Consider the following 19,513-nt stretch of genomic DNA (forward strand, 5'->3'; position numbering starts at 1 on the left):
AACTTACTGTTTGCAGGCTGGCAGCAAAAATAATTTATTGTGGGAAAGCTAAGCTTAAAACCACTAAAAACCAGTAATTTCCATCCTATTCCTACACACACACCACACTCTGATACATGGAAAGAGACCTTTCTGAATCCATTTCCTTAAGTATGTAAGGCATCCTGATACCAAAACTAACCTTGCTCACCCAGGGACACTATAGTGGAATGTCCCACAGAAATTAATGCAGCTCTTAGCAGTTTCTGTTTTTCAAAACAGCTGGTGTGACCAAACTGAATCCAGCTTTAAACAGGAGGAGGGCATTGGCAAGACACTCTCAGTAACAAGGCCTTAAATCTTAGTTTATTTTCTGTACGCAAGAATTCTCATCTGCAAACCTTCTGTTATACAACACTGCTTTTTATACTTTCCCAGGCTTCTTTTATGTAGAGTAGAGGTTGATTAAATCCCTTCTGAGTTCTGTTGTTAAATCAGACACACCACCGTTACATGTGAGTGTCTCCCCTGTTTATAGAAATGAGTCAGGAAAGTAACATTTTAAATACTTATCCCTTCTAAAACAGACATTATGAAAATTGTTGGGGCAGGATGCTGTATAAACATTTCACGTATATAAATAAAACATATAAGTACATAAAAACTAAAAATAAAATATTAAGGCAGTCTTTAATAAAGCCCATTTCTCAAGACCTGAATGCTAGTTCCCTAGACTGTGTTTAATACAAAATCATTTTTTTTTGTGAGTGGCTGGGAGAGAAGAGCTGGACGCCTTAGCCTGATTGCAGTCTGCCAGTAATGGAGCTATTTATATGTGGTTAGCACAGGTTTCTTTTTTAATGAAGTTTTTGCAGACTGAGTGACACCAAATAATAGAAAGATGTAAGCAGAAAAGTATGCAATAAGCAGAGGGAATTGGAACGTAGTGCTGTCAGTGGTTAGAGAACAAGATCTCTGCTAAGGAATTATTTAGAAAAAACATGTTTGTAGCTATAATAACTGGAACTGGAAAGCTCCACACACGGGTTTTGTGCTGTGCAGAGAGTGCCACCCACTGCTCCTGCAGAGTATGGAGCCTTTCTCTCCCACCTCTTCAGTTAGTGCCGTTCTGACACATCCACACACACAGAGCTCATATTTTAGAAGCTGCAGCCTTTCCTCAAGAATGTTTACATTCTTTACAGTAAGACAAATAGGGTGAAATTCTGCAGCTCTTTGTGGCTAGACTCTGAATTTAACAGAACTGCTGGTCTTTGCTTGACCAGTCCCTTAAGGCATCAGAAAGGGCAGGGGGACAGTGTGAGGAAATATGTTTTCAACAGAGGTTATTGCAATGAGCTACTAAAATACCCTGATGGATAGGTAACTCTGCAAACAGTCTGTCTTTACCTATTAATCATTAGCTCATTTCTTTAATTTGGCATTAAACACTTTTTCTTTCTTTCTTTTTATTTTTTATTTTTTGTCAGAGCAAAGATGAATAAATCAGCCTTCCCCATTTAGGGGCAAGGCCCTGTAGGTTCCCAAATAAGACAATTCCTATTAAGGTCTGAAAGAGCTTGCTTGGAGAGAAGGCGGCAGGACAGCTTTGCAGGCAGCCGTGCTGCAGGGCAGAGGAATGCTGCGCTGGCTGCGGTTAAAGGACCAGTGCGCTACCTTCTGAGTTCTGTGTCTGGAGAACAGAAGAGCGCTTGGAGAGAGGAATTTCTGTAGACTTTGGGAAATGCCATTGGCTCTTTCTCTGCTGGAGACAGAGACTGCAGTGCACACAAACACGTCTCCTGCAAGTTTACAGGAATCTCTGCACTTCAAGGCCTCGTGTTAGTGCCTGATGATTTTCCCGTTTTAAGCAACTACCATGACACCTCATTGTCGTGTTAAAACTTATTGATGATAGGTATCTCTCAGTGTGAAGAATCCCTTTTCTCCTTCAGGCAGCCTGTTTAAGCCTGTTGCAGCTTTTTGTCGTTCTTGGGTGGCAGCCTCTGAACTAGTGGTTATTTTTGTAGCTGGGGGCTTGGTGCCATGTAGCAGACTACTAAGTAAAATTAGAGATACTTTGGAGATTTGCCCAAGCAATATATTGTCTTAGATGGCATGAAAATAAAGAAGCAAATGTAGACAAATATTCAAACTGAAAAACTACATTAGTGTCTCATTAATTCTTAATTTGAGTTCTGTGCGGGAGGCAAAAGTCCTGCTTTTTATATTCTTACAATACAGACAGCAAAAGATTGAATGAGGATTAGACATTCTAGTCTTCTTCACCACACTGTCCTTGGCATCTTATGTGGAAGCGTACTTGGTGAAGGCAGAATAGCTGCTGTTAGAAAATATATAAAGAGAGTATATCCAAATATACTGACAATCTAGGCGCTCAGGGGTGACTTTATCGCTCTCTACAGGTACCTTAAAGGAGGCTGCAGCGAGGTGAGGATTGGTCTATTCTTCCATGTGCCTGGTGACAGGACAAGGGGGAATGGGCTCAAGTTGTGCCAGGGGAGGTTTAGGTTGAATATTAGGAAGAACTTCTTTACTGTAAGGATTGTCAGGCATTAGAATGGGCTGTCCAGGGAAGTGGTGGAGTCACTATCCCTGAAGGTCTTTAAAAGACATTTAGATTTAGAGCTTAGTGATATGGTTTAGTGGAGGACTTTTTAGTGTTAGGTCAGAGGTTGGGCTAGATGGTCTTGGAGGTCTCTTCCAACCTAGATGATTCTGTGATTCTATGATATACATTTGCGTATGTTGTGTATATTTTGTGATATTTGTGTAGCTCCTTTACTGAGACTGTGAATTAGTGAACAGCAAAAGGCACATTCAGTAAATTCATTCATTCATTTCATTCAATAAATTCTCTAAGAAAATTATGCTGATATGCATGTTACACAGCCCTTCTTGATCATGCTCATCTAATCTGTCTGTTTGGCCATCTCGCTTGCCAGCATCACTTGGATCCATGCTTACCTGCTTTTCTACTTGCAAATAACCCTCTTCCTGAATTAATTCGTGAAGTAATGTTCTCTTCCAAATCTTGCCTTGGGGGCTACCTCTGCATAATGTTTACAGGAAAACACCCAGTTACTGCCATTAGCAATGTGTCAGGAGCCTGGCTAACAGGTTTGTAACTGAGTTCTTTAAACAATTTAGACTCGCTGATAGTGTTGGTTTAACTATCTTCCTGACTTCTACAAGTCAGACAGCCTCTCATCTTCCTAGAGAAACAGCTCAGTGTGTTCTTGTTCATATTTAGGATAATTTGGGCAGGTTAATAAAAGCAAAGAGGATTATCATATCTGGAAAAGCTGACTAAGTATGTTTACACAGCAATTATATTTAGGGGGATAATATGATGTTGGAAGGCATTTTCATTATGAAAATTAAAAGGTTCAGAGAAAAGGGGCAATGATGGGAACTTTTAGAGAGATGTTTGCTTTTCCAGCCACATTTATTGACATTTTAGTCCATACAGAGGCTCTAGAAATGCCAGGAGTAAAATCCACCCAACCAATAAACTCTCCACCAACCTCAATATAAAGACATAAGCTACTTTTATCAATGGAAAAAAAAAAAAAAAAAAAAAAAAAGTTGAAAAGTAAAGCCCACAAACCCAAGTGCAGAAGGAAAGAGTTGTGTGAAATACCACTGTGATGTGACAGTTCTTGGTATCAACTGGATTTCTGGGATGCCCAGTATCAGAAAGATCCTTAAGCCTTGAAGGATTGATTTATGAGGTAAGGCTCATCAGGAATGCTGCAAACACAACATAAGCAGGACATTTTATTGAACTCCCCAGACTCTAACCCAGTAAATGCTAATGCTTCTGCAGGAACTTGAATGAGACAGGAGAGATCAGGATGCCTAGCATGTGAAGTTAAATATGAGCACATTGAAGGATTGGGGGCAAAGGTGCTTCTGCTAATATCATAGTAGGAAATGGGTTGAAATTGGTGGAAATCAGTCACCCCTTCCTTCAAGATCAATGGAATGAGCAAACTAATTTTAGTGAGGTAAATGAAACATGTCCCAGCAAAGCAGCATGCAGAGGAGACCAGCCGCTGAAGGATGCAAAAGGCAAAGCAATTGCCCATAGCAGTGTAGGTTTGGGGCGGTTGTTTTCTTCAAATTCTGTATACGTGAAAAAATGTAAAGAGTGGGAAAAAATATATATATTAAAAACAAACAAACAAAAAAAAAAAGGTGAAAAAAAAGCGAAACCCAGGCACTGAGCACCGACCAAGCACCAGCACCTTGTGCCCGGGGCGGGCAGTGACAGAGGCTGGCTGGCAGCAGAGGCTCGGGGCCACCTGCCGGCGGCACCCTGCCGGTTCCCACCGCGTTCAAAGGCTCGGCGGCGAGCCCGGGGACACCTCCGGTGCCTCGTCCTCGGGCACAAAACCTCCCGAGGCTCCCAAACCGAGGCAGCTCCCCCCGGGCACCGACCGAGGCGTTTCGAAACCTCTCCAGGCCGCGGCGCCTGGGAAGCAAGCGCGGCGGGGAGGGACGAGAGAGGCTGCAAGGGGCGCGCCGCTCCCCGGCACGCATTTAATTTCCGAGCGTGAAGCAGGTGAGGCACCGGGGACACCCTCCCCCCGCCGCGGCCTGGCCCTGCCCCGGCTCTGAGGGGAGGCCCGGCCCGGCCCGGCTGAGGCAGCCTCTGCCCCTCCCTCCGCTGCCGGAAGGGTCCGTCAGGAAAAGCCGCCTCCTTGCCAGCCGCCCCGCCGGCATCGGCCGCCCGCCCGGCTGCCCCCGGCTCCCCGCCGAGGGGCCCGGCTGAGCGAGGGAGGGAGGCGGCGGCGGGGCGGGCACCGCGCCCGTGGGGGCTGTGAGGCGGCGGCGGGCGGCGGGCGGGCAGGGCGGCGGGGAGGGAGGGAGAAGCCCGTTGCACCGCCGCGCCCTCCTCCCCTTCCCGGCGGAGGCAGCGCCACGTCTCGGGCAGAGCCGGGCTGGGCGGCCCCAGGTCTGCGGGGGGCTCGGCCGGGAGGTGGGAGAAGGGGGCGGCTGAGGCGCGGTGCCCGCCGCGGGGGTGGGGAGGGCGGGAGGGGCGGCTCCGGGCCTGAGGGGAGCGGGGAGCCGCCGGGGCCCGGCTCCGCGGCTGTAGGGCCCGCGGTGCCCGGCCCTGCCTGCCTCCAGCCGGGCCCCGCTGCCCTTCCGAGCGGCCGGCAGGGCTGGGGCGGTGCCGCTGCGGTCCTCTGAGGGCACGGCTGGGCTGCCGCGGGGTGTGCGTGGCGGTGGGGGTGCGAGGGGCTTTGAGGCCGGAATGCGTTCCCCTTGTAATGGGGAGGGGTCACACAGGAGACCCTGCTGGTAACGAGGTGCTGTTAAATGCCCTCTGACAGTGAGCGCTGTTGTGGCAAGGAAAGGCGCTGTTCTTGGCGGGTTACAAACCCTGGAACGTCCTCTGGATTTGCAGAGGTGTGAGCAGCCTCTGAGTCGTCCTTGCCTTTTGTCTGTGATTCCTCTTTGTCACTCCGTGTGCTGTCTGTCTGCCATGTGACAGCTGTTCCTTCAGACGGCCCATTATAAGCTTTCTGACACAGAAACGCTTTTAAAGCCAAATTCCAGTGGAGGTTTTCATCTTTCTGCTCGATGGGGCTTTCAGTTTCAGAACCGTGCCTCAGGTGTCTGGCACCTTCCAGCCTCGCCTGTATGGGCCAGGAGGCAGGGGCACTGATCTAGTCCTGTGTACCTGAACTTCTGGTACCTTCTGTGATGTCCTGGTGATGAGCAGTGCACCTGGGTGGCTTGGTACAGTAGCAGGTACACCAGGGCTCTCTGGAGGTATGGAAGGAATGTTGCTCAAAATGTCTATGTAAAAATGCAGCTAAAATATCTCTGACCTGAAATCCTCCCCTTTGGCCCGAAGTTTTAACTGGGGATTTCTGGTTTTTCTCTAATAAACAGGAATCTGTAACGTCTCATAATCTGAATTCAGTTGTCAGTATCTATTTGAACAAAATTCAGACAGCTGAAGTGACTATTTACAACAGCTTCTATCAAATTGTAGCAATTGACAAGGTTGATAACTACAGGCACAATCTGAATGCCTAGTGAATGATTTGCAAATGCTATAAAAACTGTGTTTGGAAATCTTCCTCCTGACTCACTGTAGGAGAAGGCCAGCACTGGGCTGCAGCCTGGGCCTTGTTCTCACTGCCAGTGCATGCTGTAATTAGTAGCTCGGGCTCTGTGCAGTGATAAGTACTGGTTGCTCTGCAGGCAAGTAAACAGTATGATGTCAGTTAAATAAATAAAAAGCCTGAATTCCCTCCTGCATTCTAACTAAAGTAATTGCAACTTAAATAGCATTAGGTCCTTCAGATGAAATATGTGGTATGAAAGTCCAGGCTGTGATTTACAGAGCAGAATGCTATTCTGAATACTGTCCAGTTTATTAAAGCAGAGACTCAGGAAACATTTCCATTAAAAGGGACAGTGATCTTAAATGAGGTATTTTGCTGAATACGATGTTGTTGCATTGTTACACTGGTGTATTAATGCAACTTAAAAAAAAATAGTGACAATAAAAAAGCTGTTAAATAGATCACTTCCTATTCACAAGCTCTGGATACTTTGTTATTGTCTCTGTTGTTATCCTGGTTCTGTGTATTGAGGTTGGTGGGTTGGTGAATAATCTGTGAGTACTGCTTGCTTTTTAACTGGTATTTTCAAAGCCCTAAGGAATGTTTGTAAATGAAATACATTTGTTTATAGAGAATGCAGTTCCTTGCTGATTACAACTTTGGCTGCAAGCCGTTTTCATGATCTCCTGGAATTATCGACTGCTGCACACCAACAGCTGAAAAGCTCAGAAAACTGCGCCTGCCTAACATCTCGGTGCTGATGTTGCTAATGGAGAGAAACCGGACTTGTTAGTTCACTTGGCAGGAAACTTAAAAGAAACACTTCCCTGCATCTGGATTGTTTTTACCATGGACTCCTCATCTGTCCAGCAGGACGTTCTGTTGGATGACAGAAGCAGCAATGGGGTGCCTCACACCTCTGAAGAACTCCTGGATTGTAAAGCCAAGTCAGATTTGCCCGTTACAGGAGATGAAATGAACAGTAAGTTATTTCATGTGAACTTCTCAACAACTTGCGATTCTCTTGTTTGGGTGATGCTTAGGGGCTTTGTCTTTGAGGTCAGGAATTTATTGTACAGTATTATGCAGAGCCGTAGCCTTCATCAAACTTTCTATGTATGAGGAAACTTTTCTATTTTAAAACTTATTATTTCAAAACAAATCCAAAGTGTTCATTTAACTACTCTTAGCCGTCAAGTGAGCATGTGTTTTTCATGTATTATTCTGTCTTCTGAAAATGTTTCCAAGAATGTACGTGTAAAGTTCTTTAGAACTAACGGTTCTGAAACAATTGTTGTAGAGTATACTCAGCAATGGAATTTTTTATTCTGGCATAAGATTTTCTTTTGGTTAATTCCATTAGGCAAAAAATAAAATGTACTCAAAAAGTCTCTCCAAATTTCCATAATGGAAGAGAGATGCTGGCATGTATTCCCCAAATTATCTCACCCAAATTGTCTCAAAATAATGTAGACAAGCTCTGTAAGAAAATAATGCAGCTGCTTAAAAGAAACTTAAGAATGCACACACCGATGTGGGTAGATTACCAAGTCATGGAAAACTTCAGGTTGGAAGGCACCTCTGTGGGTCATCTAGTCCAATCTTGTGCATAGAACAGATCTAGCTTTTAAGTTAGATCAGGTTGCTTAGGCTCTTGTCCTGCTGAATTTTGAAAATCTCCACTGGGGGAGTTCAACAGCCTCTCTACTCATGCCATTACTTAACTACTGTCATGGTGAAGATATTTCTATTGTATTGAATTGAAGTTTCTACGTTTCCACTACAGATGTCTAGGGTAAAGTTGAGATATGAGGGTGTGGTGATAGGTGGGTGGAGGGGGTCTATATGCTGTGGCTGTGTAGATGCACTAAAGTATACAGGGCCTTTATGTAAGGGAAACCTTTCTGTTGATACGGAGTTCATCACGTGATGTTGTTAGTGTTCTGCCCTCCCCTGGTGTCGCAGATTTGCCATCTTGTAGTGGGCAGGAAAGTGGAGTCCTAAGACTTTGTGTTTGTCGTGCTGCCCTTTATCACAATCTCAGCGTTAACTGTGTGATGATTCACTCATCTTTTATGAAGTTGGAGATCATACTTTCCTGCCTTCTCCTGTCTTGAGCATTGTGCAAACAATTGATTTGTGGCTTACAAATAGGTAGTGTGTGTCTCTAGTATTTTCAGTCTAATTGCATCTCCTCCCCCACTGTTCTGACCACAGCTGTTTTGACACTAACTTTAGTTCAAGGCATCACTTAGATTCTGAGTGTCTCATGGCCTCAGGAAGTTGCCAGGAAACCATTCTTCTAGAATTTTGCTCCAGTATCTCTTTTATATATGGATACCACTCATGGATGTGAAGATAAAAAAATAGAAAAAAGGTATAAACTTGATGCAGTAATAGCTGCAGTTTCTGAAAGATGAGCAGAAACAATATTTCTCATTGTGTAAGGTGTCATTATTTTTGTTTGCTTGTACTATTCATAACACTCACCTCTCTTTTAAATTTTCCTTTGACAATCTAAGCTGCAGTTTTAGAATGTCTTCATCTGACTTACATTGGTAGGTCATTAAAAAAGCAATCCCATTTTCTTTCTTCCTTTGTGTCCTTGTTGTACCCATCCCTTCTATCATGGTGAGCTAAATCAGAGAACTGATTCAGGGTAAAATGGCCTTCAAATGTTCTCTGTGTGATTAAAAAAAACACAACTTGAAAGTGTTTGAATTCAAAATTCAGTGAACTGATATGTTCAGGCCACTTACAGCTGAGAGTTTTAGATATTTACTTTTTTATCCACATTGTTTTCTCATTCAGTTTCCTCTGTGCTGATTCACCCTACAAACATCTGTGCTGGCTCAAGGGAGGATGTACCACAGAGGTGGGAACAAATGGGTAGCAGTGGAAAAAGTCCTACTTTCTTACCTCTGGCTTTTTCCCATATGGCTTATTTAATTAAAGAGGTATGCTTACATGTTCACCACGTAGATGAATAGCCTTATTTTTGAATTGTTTTGTTTTCAGAGGGCTGTAGTGACCCATAATATGTTTATGGGTCATATATAAAGTTTATAAAGTTTACTAGCAATGTGGTAAAGGACCGATATCAAAATCAATAAAGCTTTCTTTAATCTCTGTAATCAACTTCCTGGATACAGAATATTTGTGCATATGTATCTTAGAAACACATTTTGAGAGGATCTTCTTACTAATTTATTGTTTCTCAGTTCTGTGTCTTCCTGACATCATTTAAAAAAAAATAAAAATAAAAATGCAAGAAAGTGCTTTTTCAAGTCTGTAGCTGCGGGGAGAGAAAATAGAAAGAGGAAACTTGATTTTTCTGCTTGCAAGTACTTCGATTAAAAATGCTAAATGTTTTCATATGTCTTTATGGGGAAAAAAAAATAATCTTCTATATATCCTGCTGAATTCCAGTTACTACAGTGGTATATGGTATGTGAACAGAATGAGAGTGGCTATTCCAGTTCCCTGCTTGTTTGAGTTGTTTTACTGAGATTTAAAATAATGCATTTAATGTTAGATATATAGTTTTGTTGCAACAGCACTTTCATAAACATCAGTAGTACCCAACCAAGTGAAGTGCACATGTGTGAGAAATCCAAAATACAAACCTATGAAGTGTTGAGCTGTTATTGCAGATGCATGTTTGATGATGGAAAAGAGGAAAAAAAAAAACACACAGATATGTCAAGATAAGATTGGTATTAAAGTGGTTCTTGAATTGCCTTATAATTGCTAGATTTATTCTTTTAATTCACGTAAGTTTTTCTGCAGTACTTATGATTGGAGCCATCTTCTTGGAAAAATTTTAAACTCTGTATAAAATTCAGAAACTCTGCTTGGCCCATGCTGGGAGTTGGGCTGGTGGGTGCTTTCTCACCAGTACCCAGAAGCATACCAAAGAGCTGAATCACTCAGCAGAGGCCTGCAGTTGCCACGTCTTATTTGTAGTAGGTTGCTGCTCAGTGTGACACAGATTACATTATTTATATTTGGTGTACAATGCTTCTAAATCTAACACGATTTAGAAACCCACATGACATTTTGAAAATAATTCATGGCCGCTTTTGAGATCCTGTCTGAAGGCACTATATTAAAGTAAATTAAAGGTGTTTCTTCATTTTAAAAGACCAGAAGAAACATACTTTATAAAATTGTTTTATTGTCATTAGCAATCTATATTCTTACAGTCTAAAGGCAATAGTGTTGGTGTTGTTTTTATGTGGCAGTGTAAAGATAAACGGAGTATCTCAGTGAAACTTTCTCTTTCAGCTACTGGTGTTAGCGTCAGTGAAGTGCCAAATGAAGAGGAAAGTCTGAAGATAAACATCAAAGCAGATGCCTGCCAGAATGGGCCAGAGTCACTCTTCCCCGACTCTCCTATATCTTTTGATCCCACCAGCAGTCCTCAGGGTCAAGAGTCATCCCCAGGTGTGACTGGTTTCCATGACAGCCTAAGGAAGTCTCAGGGAACTAGTGCTGAGGGCATAGTTCTTAGAAAAGAAGCTTTGCAGTCTCTCAAACTAAGTCTTCCCATGCAAGAAACAGAATTGTGTAAGCATCTGTTTATGATAGCGCCCCTGCTTTCTATTGCTGCATAAAGCTTTTTTCTCTGAGCCTGACTGTAAAATCTGTAATATCATTTCAGCTTGGACTAAGTGTCATTTTGGCAGTAAGCTTTTACTTTGAACTAAAATTCATTTTCTTTCAGTAAACCACTCTCTGCTGCAACTAAAGCACGTGCCTTAACATCTAAAAATCATTCTCACACTGGACGGGAATTTGTTTTCTGGGACTGAAGTGATTCTCATCTTCCTTCTTTATTACTAGAAATAATAGGTGACAACTTAAAAATAATAATAATAAAAAAATAACAAAAACACAGCACAACCAGGTGATTTTAAGATAAGTAATAAACATGGGAGTAGAAGGGCAAAGCCTTTATAGCAAGGTGTCTAATGCTCCAGGCATCTTCAATAATGTTTTTTAAAAGCATTACTATTAGAAAGACTTAACGTGATTTAACAAAGTAGAAAATTTATCTAATGAATAGCCTTTCTCAGGCCTTTAAGGAATGAATAGACTGTGTAGGTCTGTCTCAGTTTTTTAATTTCAGTACTACTACAAGTGCAGAACAGATGAGATAGTAATAGTCTTGTTCTTGCTGTAAGATCTTTCTCTTTTCATATATACTCAGAAGAGCGACAGTATTTGCAAACGGGAAAGCTGAAATACGCAGTCATTATTAATGCTTACACAAAGATACATTAGAGAAGGGTATTCTGAGGTGCATGCAACGGGCTTTCCTTGCGTTCTTTGCTTAAGCATGAAGCATGTTGCTGATGGTAGAAGGGGCTTTTTCCTTTTGCATCAGATTTGCATGTGTTGGAGGTTTCTTTCTGACTGTAAAGGCACCTTTCACTTACAGGCTCAGTAGAGTCTTCACTCCCATTGGAGAATGAAGAACAAATAAGACTTCAAGCAAGAAGACGGCTAGAAGAGCAGCTCAAACAATATAGAGTGAAGAGACATCAAGAAAGAGTGAGTACCACCCAACAGATGTTCTAGATTCAGTTATTGATGGGAACTTATACAGTCTATGCTTTAAATTCTGTTTGCTGTGCTTCAAATACTCAGATTTTTCAGATGTGGAAAAAAAAAATCTCTTTCTTCTGGAATTGGTTCTCTATATTGTTTCTCCGTTATTGCATTGGTAATGCTATTTTTTGCTACCCGAAATAGGAAAAAACAAAAACAAAACAAAAATGTAGGCAATCTTAAATTTAAGAAAAATTATTCCAAATCTGAATTATTTAATTTCCATTTTTTTCTATATCTTTCAGTTTTTAGACTCTACCTTAATTGCTTTCAACCTGTCTATATTTAGTCTTGATTGTTGCCATACATGTAGTTTACCTCATTCATGAAATGATACAGAAACTTAAAGTTTAAAGCTTTTATATTAATACTTACGTATTAAGTTCTACAACAAAACAAATCCTTGATGCTAGTTCAAATGTAACATTCTGGAATTTACTTTCTTTTGTTTTCTTTTCATCCAATCAGTCTACATCCAAAAACCGGCCCTCCAGCACGCTAGATCCTGAGTTGATGTTAAATCCAGAAATCTTGCCAAGGGCTAGCACTGTAGCAATGACAAAAGAATATTCCTTTTTGCGGACCAGTGTCCCCAGGGGACCCAAACTGGGCAGCTTGGGACTTCCAGCATCCTCAAAAGAGAGAAGAAGTTCAAAATCTTCAAAGTCCAGTAAGATCCGGTCCTTGGCTGACTACAGAAGTGAAGATTCAGACTCTAGAAATGCTACCGGGAGTCTTCTGGCTACTGACTTACCTGGTGGGATGCTGAAGCAAAGCAGAAGTGGTCCAACATCAGTTGTTTCTGAGATTAGTCTACCCTCCGACACAGATGATCGAATAGAGAATTCCTCCTTGGCAGGAGATAACATTTCAGAGATTGATGGAAGTGAAGTGGGAATGAGGATGGATGGAAATGAAAGCGACAGCTCTACCTACAGCAGCGTGTCAGGAAAAGTGGTGTTTAACAGTTTACAGAATGCAGAAGGCAAACAGAGCATTCCATATACAATAAATGGTCAGAAGATACATCCTGATGCCATGGGGCAATTTCCTTCCATCAGTGAAGTGCTGCAGGCTGCAGCAGTGGAGCACCAAGCCCAAGAGCAAGATTTTAATGGAGAAGTACGGAGCCGGAGAGACAGTCTTTCTAGCAGGTAAGAGAGATTGGTGGGCAGTGAGATGATTACGGTGTTGTGCTCTTTTGGGATAGGCAGTCTGTTACTCTTATCTTTTACTAGCATTGGATCCAGTTTGTGTTCGTCATGATTGAATCAGCTTTTAACTTATGGATTCTAAAAGAAACTGAAAGGTCACTTCACAGAGTACCTACTTAATATATCTTTAGAAAAAAATAGTTTTGACACTGATAGAATGTTTTAAATGGTCTCCTAGCAATTGTGTCTATCTGTGCTCCATTTATTCACTGAATCACTTTTGTGGCATTAGTCTTTAAAGCCTGAAAGTGTTGATATAACTGTCTCAAATGGTGATTTTTACTATGGTTGTTTACCTGATCTATGTATCTTTCAGACCTCAAGTCATGAAATGCTAAGAGTCCTGTCCTATACACTCTTAACCTCTTCAGTCCTTTAACTGTAGTCTCACAAGCTTGTGTGTTTGTAATAGGTATTAAACTTTTCCCTTAGCCGAATACCTGTTTTTTCTTTTGCACTAGCTGTTGCTGTTTCTCAGGAACTTCTGCATTAAAGCAGGTGTTGTGGACAACATTTGTGGAGGTTTTGTTTTTCACATTTATGTCCATTTGTCTGCTTATAAAGGGATATGCAGCTACAGAACACACTGAAGTCAACCATTGCGCTTTTGTAAACATAACAAATATATGGGTACCACAATAAATTCTAGTTGCTGCAAATATAGAAAGCTAACACACACAACTTCAGTGTGAATCTAATGTCTTTCTCTTTGGATGGTAATGAAGGTTGTTTCGCTGTGCTTTGGATACATCATAAAATGAGAAACCGTATCCTAATTTCTAGTTTAGATGAGAAGCATATTATCTTAAGGAGTCTGAGTACCTCTTAATTTCAGACTCCCTTTTCTTCAACTAGGTGAGTGTTGTACTCTCTAACTCTTATCTGTGTGTGGTATCTCTGTCTCCAGTGTATCTATGGAAAGCTCTATCGCAGGAACTCATGATGAAATGCTGCAGGTGCTAAAGGAGAAGATGAGACTTGAAGGGCAGCTAGAGGCACTTTCAGTAGAAGCTAATCAGGTACAAAATGAATTTCTGTATTTAGCAAATTATATTAATATGTTAATTAATTTTCAAGAGCTTCCTCCTCTTATGGGAATGTGTTTTGTAAAAACATTGTTGAATTAGATACATTACAAGTGCTCTTATGAAGGTAGTCTTTAAAGCCTTCAAAGGTCTAGAAAAAAAGACAACAACTTTAGAGATGATGAATCCAGAGTTAAGGTAATGATGTCTGTGTTTTCTCTTTGTATTGACTGATGGTATAACATAGGTAACGCAAAGCATTCTTACTTAGTGTGGAAACACATCTTATAAGCCAATAACCATGTCAGGATTTTTGATGAAGACACTATACATCTTGTCTGTGCTTTCCTCTGTGTTTTCTTTTGAATATTTGAACTTTTTACTATGCGAGGTGTCACTTCAAAAAAACATTATTTGAAGTAAGTGGTCTTTGCCTTAGCAAAGCCATTTTGCTGTTATCTCTAATCAGCCATTAATGTATTTTCTCTTTTGTATTTAATTTCTGGGACACATTCAGGCTCTCAAAGAGAAGACTGAGCTACAAGCCCAACTTGCAGCTTTGAACATGAAGCTTCAGGCACAGATGGAGCACAGCCAAAACAGCCAACAGAAGCAGGAATCGCTGAGCTCAGAAGTGGCCACATTAAAGCAATCTTGCTGGGATCTGGAAAGAGCAATGGCTGACCTGCAAAACACCTTGGAAGCAAAGAATGCTAGTTTGGCTTCTTCAAATAATGATTTGCAGTTAGCAGAGGAGCAGTACCAAAGACTCATGCTGAAGGTTGAAGATATGCAAAAAAGTGTTCTCACCAGAGACAGCACAGGTGGGTTGATGTAAATTTTGATCTTTAAATTTTATTATTCCATAAATCATTTTAATTCAACATAATTCTGAAGTCCAAGAGCAAGAAATAATTTTAATTTGCATTTTATTAATAACATACTAAATAGCTAAATTTTAAGGTGTTTGTTTTCTATGTTGTGTCACAAGTGCCACAATTTGCAAGACACAGCCAGCTTGTGGGAGGAGGCATAAATATGTAATCTAATAACTGTTTGATGGTGAACTAACGTTTTTTAGAAAACTGCACAAATACTGGTCTGTAATGATGAATCTCAATGTCAGGATACCTGCTTTCTGATTTTATTTTTTAATTCATATTTTCAGCCTCTGAGGAGCTTTGAATGCTTGAAGAAACTGCTCATTTATTTTAATTTCGTTCTGTTTATGAGCCTAATTCTTTGGATTCCAGAATTTTCATTTTTTGCTTTTGCAGGAGCAGCCAATCTTTATGTAATTAGGTGCATATATTTTTGTTCAAATAAATAAGCTACAAATACAGCAATAAGCCTTGAAAATGTGTGCGTAAAAATTGAGCGATGGAGTATAATAGTCCAGATTCTTTCTTTTCCTTTTTTTAGTTCATGATCTGCGACAACAGTTGGCTTCCTTACAAAATCAACTTCATAAAGTACAGTTGGAACGGACCACGCTGACCAATAAGCTAAAGGCATCAGAAACAGAAATCACATCACTCCAAAATGTGCGACAGTGGTACCAGCAGCAGCTGGTACTCGCTCAGGAGGCTCGTGTCAGGCTGCAGAGTGAGATGGCTAATATACAGGTATTATGATTTGTTTGCACATCGGACTGACAATCTGTTCTTTTAATTTTATCCAGATGTCCTAGTTTCGGCTGGGATAGTTATTTTTCCTCCTGGTAGCTGGTATGGTGATGTGTTTTGGATTTAGGATGAGAACAATGTTGATAACAATCATGTTTTAATTGTTGCTGAGCATTTCTTAAACTACATCAAGGACTTTTAAGCTTCTGATGCCACCCTGACAGTGAGGAGGCTGGGGGGTGCACAAGAAGCTGGGAGGGGACAGAACTAGGACAGCTGATCCAAACTGTCAAAAGGGATGGTTGTCCACAATACCATGCGATGCCACGCTCAACAGTTATATGGGGTGGCTGGCCAGAGTATGGGGGGGCGACCACTGCTCAGGGACAGGCTGGGCATCGGTCAGTGAGTGGTAAGCGATTGCATTGTGCATCACTTGTTTTGTACATATTATTATCATCATTATTTTTCTTTTCTGTGCTATTAAACTACCTTTATTTCAACTCATAAGCTTTTACTTCTTTTTTGCCAAGTCTCTCCCCAATCCCACTGAGTGCTTAGCTGCCTGCCAGGTTAAACCACAACACCAAAGGACATTGAGAGTGGCTCCATTGTCAGAGTTCACACACAATGTCTTTATACTTCAGGTGGAGAGCAGGCTGGGGGGAGTTGTTCTGTTTTTTGTTGTAAGGTGTTAGCTCATGTTGATACTGAGGCATAAATTTAATCACTTGTCTTATGTGAATGAACACCTATAGTGCAATGTAAGTAGTAGTTGAGATTAGGCACAGATAGGTTCAGTTTTTTTGTTGTTGTTTTTTTTTTTTCTTCCTAGAACTCACCAATTTGAGCTGTTGGTATTAATCAGTGATATTTTTTTTTTTCCCACGTCCAGGCTGGGCAAATGACCCAAGCAGGTGTGTTGGAACATCTCAAACTAGAGAATGTGGCATTGTCTCAGCAGTTGACTGAAACCCAGCACAGATCAATTAAAGAAAAGGAACGTATTGCAGCACAGCTGCAGAATATTGAGGTGAGGTTGTAGGTGATCTTCATTAATTATGTTCTGTTTAAGTTGCATATTTAGTTTTTGCAAGCATAGTATTTGAAAACTCAAGTATTTACCATCAAAGCAGTATGAAATTCTTATGAATTGGTTAAAATGATGCTTTATAAAAACAGAAATGTTTCAGAACAAATAAATTTGTATGAAACTACAAACAGCAAGAGGGAGAAAGGCCATGTTTCCCATTCCAAGGTGACGCCTGCATTTTCAGAGCTGATATTTGCTTTTAATTGAGTTTTAAAAGTGGATGTAAATATTCTGCTTTGCCCATTCGTGAACTTTTCCAAGAGAAAACTTACTTGGAAGATAAAGTTAGTAAAATTCTTCTTAAATGTGTGAAATTGCTCAGGTTTATCCTTCCTGTACTTAAGGAAGAAAAAATGAGTAAAATCTATTGAAGTTCAGCGCATTCACTTTCAAAGCGTTTAGAACCCATCTCCACTGCTTCCAATAGCAGTTGTGTAAATGACAGGATTTTCTATTTCATGGAGTTACTACAGTATCCAAGGAATTTATTTTTGTTTCAGAATTTTCTAAGCGGCTTAATTTTAATACTTTAAATATTTGTCTTATTTATACCCTGTTTCGTCCATTTAGAAAGGACATGGTGCTATATAAGGAACTCAGATTGTCACAAGTATACAAGACACTCAACTTATTCTAAGGTGTCTTAAGTATATGAGTGAGTGACTTCGGTAAAGATATACAAGTGTGTAAGGCAGACATCAAAATTATATTTGCTTGTTACTTTCTTCTAGAAATGTTCTTGATAACTTATCCTTTTATTTTCTTTTTTATTCCCCAACACATACACACATCCACCAGCCCCTTCCAACTGAAACTGTAGATGTTAACTACTTGCTTTTTCTGCACAGGCTGACATGTTAGATCAAGAAGCTGCCTTCATGCAGATCCAGGAGGCTAAAACCATGGTGGAAGAAGATTTGCAGAGAAAACTAGAGGAGTTTGAGGATGAGAAAGAACAGCTTCAGAAAATGGCTGATTCTGCAGCAACATTGGAGCAAGAGTTGGATCAGGTAGACTGTTTTTAGGCAAATTACCAAAGGTTGTAAAGGAAATAGTTAATTGGCTGAAAAGGCAGTAGTAAATAAATACTGAGCTCTAAACTTTTTAAAAACAGTCTGAAAGATTGCTGCAAAAATGAAGTCCATATCAAAGTCACTCTGTCCCAGGTGAAAAGGCCCCCCACTTTTTTTTTAAATCATCTCTGTAACTGTGTTTTTTGTTTTTGTTTTTGAAATTTCATTCATTTTGTATAAATTTAATCTTACAAATTTAATCTTAAAACACATTTTCTCAGGTCAAGCTGACTTTGCATCAGAGAGATTTGCAGCTTGAATCTTTACAGCAAGAACACCTAGATCTAATGAAGCAATTCACCATGACCCAAGAGACATTGCACACCAAAGAGCAGTCCCTGGATGACCTGCAAACACAGTACGATGAACTGAAGGCCAGATTAGAAGAATTCCAGAGTGATGCTACTTCTAAAGATGACATGATACAGTATTTGCAAAATGAGAAGATTGTCTTGGAAGTAGCACTGCAGACAGCAAAAGCAAACCAAGAGCAACTTGATGAAGGAACAAAACGCCTTGAAGAAGATACAGAAGTAGCATCAGAAGTGTTGGAACAACTGAGGCAAGAAATTGCAATAAAGTCAAGCCAGGTAAGAAATCCCTGAAAATATTTTACTAAAAATAGCTGCTCCAGGCAAGTGTTGCCACAGGCACGTGACATTGCCAGTTACATGACAGATTTGTACATGATTTGATCATGTATATGTGAACTGGTGCGATCTGCTTACCACATATGTAGATTAATGACACGCTAAAATGTTACTGGCAGGATAAGGGACCTTTGTTTACTCCCGAGGGTTGAGCTCATTATAAAGTGTGAGATTATTTCTGATGGGTTATCTAAAAGTGTTATTGAGATACCTAGTCAGAAACAGGATCCTTGTTAGATTAGGCAATTTGTACAAGCATAGCTAAAAATACTGTCAGTGCTTGAAATAATGTAGAATACGACATGTTTCACGTGTAAAACAGCATGTTTGTTTCTTTCCTCTGGCAGGTAGAAAATCTGCAACAAGAAAATGCCAGCCTCAAAAAACAGGTTCAAAAAGTGAAGGAACAGTTCCTGCAGCAGAAGGTAAGCAAAAGCAAGCTATTTCAAAGAAATGAAAACAAATAACTTATTTTTTGTAGTGTAAGTATGTATTTCTGAGGGCTATTGTGAGGAGACTGGAATTCATTTTCTGTATCAAATACAAAGAACTTGGTGACATTATTACATGGTTTCAGTTGAATTTTTACCTGCAGTTAAGAAAAAGTGAATCCACCAATCATTTCAAGCTTTCATTGGTCTTGATGAAGTTTGCTAATTGATCCACTATGTAAAGTCTCTCTCTGGCTTGTTACTAGGTTTTCTTTTGCAAAAGCACTTCAAAAGCACTTAGAAAAATCTTCAGTTGTCTTCATTTTCCTTCAGCTTTGAAAAATTGTAGTTGCCAGAGGAGAATAAAAATGTTTTATCGCAAATTTTATTCCAAATAATTAGTTTTAAAATAGTAATTTAAAATTGATATATCATTAGTTGTAAATATGTATTATGCATAGAGGCACCATTAATTTACCACTTTATTGCTCGTTAATGTAATACTAAAGGTGTTTTTTTAGCTTATTTGGTTTATTTTGAGAAGGCTGTTTAAACTGCAATTAACACTCCCTCCCTTTCTCATGACAAAAGTTGTTAATTATGTGCATGGAATGGCTAATTTTTAAAATTATTTTTTAATTGTGTTTAAGTAGTGCAGTTCCATAAAGAATATGAGGAGTATACCGTACTGCTATAAACACTTATT

At 40.4% G+C, this 19,513-nt stretch overlaps 1 protein-coding gene across 6 annotated transcripts in view; it reads left to right on the forward strand.

Annotated features, from left to right (window-relative positions):
• Window positions 1-4,433: 4,433 nt before the first annotated feature.
• GOLGA3 (golgin A3) overlaps window positions 4,434-19,513 on the forward strand; it is a 28,872-nt gene continuing 13,792 nt past the window's right edge. Inside the window, exons 1-13 of one of the 6 annotated variants that reach the window (XM_084539203.1) lie at window positions 4,770-4,960; window positions 5,340-5,415; window positions 6,715-7,065; window positions 10,371-10,652; window positions 11,527-11,639; window positions 12,165-12,850; window positions 13,818-13,929; window positions 14,453-14,759; window positions 15,358-15,560; window positions 16,456-16,593; window positions 17,502-17,663; window positions 17,948-18,316; window positions 18,724-18,801. In XM_084539203.1, the coding sequence (XP_084395329.1) occupies window positions 6,933-7,065; window positions 10,371-10,652; window positions 11,527-11,639; window positions 12,165-12,850; window positions 13,818-13,929; window positions 14,453-14,759; window positions 15,358-15,560; window positions 16,456-16,593; window positions 17,502-17,663; window positions 17,948-18,316; window positions 18,724-18,801 (2,583 nt within the window). In that variant the 5' untranslated portion in view covers window positions 4,770-4,960; window positions 5,340-5,415; window positions 6,715-6,932. Of the gene's footprint in view, window positions 4,568-4,769; window positions 4,985-5,339; window positions 5,416-6,714; window positions 7,066-10,370; window positions 10,653-11,526; window positions 11,640-12,164; window positions 12,851-13,817; window positions 13,930-14,452; window positions 14,760-15,357; window positions 15,561-16,455; window positions 16,594-17,501; window positions 17,664-17,947; window positions 18,317-18,723; window positions 18,802-19,513 lie in introns of those variants that run through there. The other 5 variants (XM_084539204.1, XM_084539202.1, XM_084539201.1 and 2 more) reach the window with 5 other exon arrangements.

Source organism: Aythya ferina (genome assembly GCF_964211825.1).
Source record: "Aythya ferina genome assembly, chromosome: 17".
Classification (NCBI taxonomy): domain Eukaryota; kingdom Metazoa; phylum Chordata; class Aves; order Anseriformes; family Anatidae; genus Aythya; species Aythya ferina.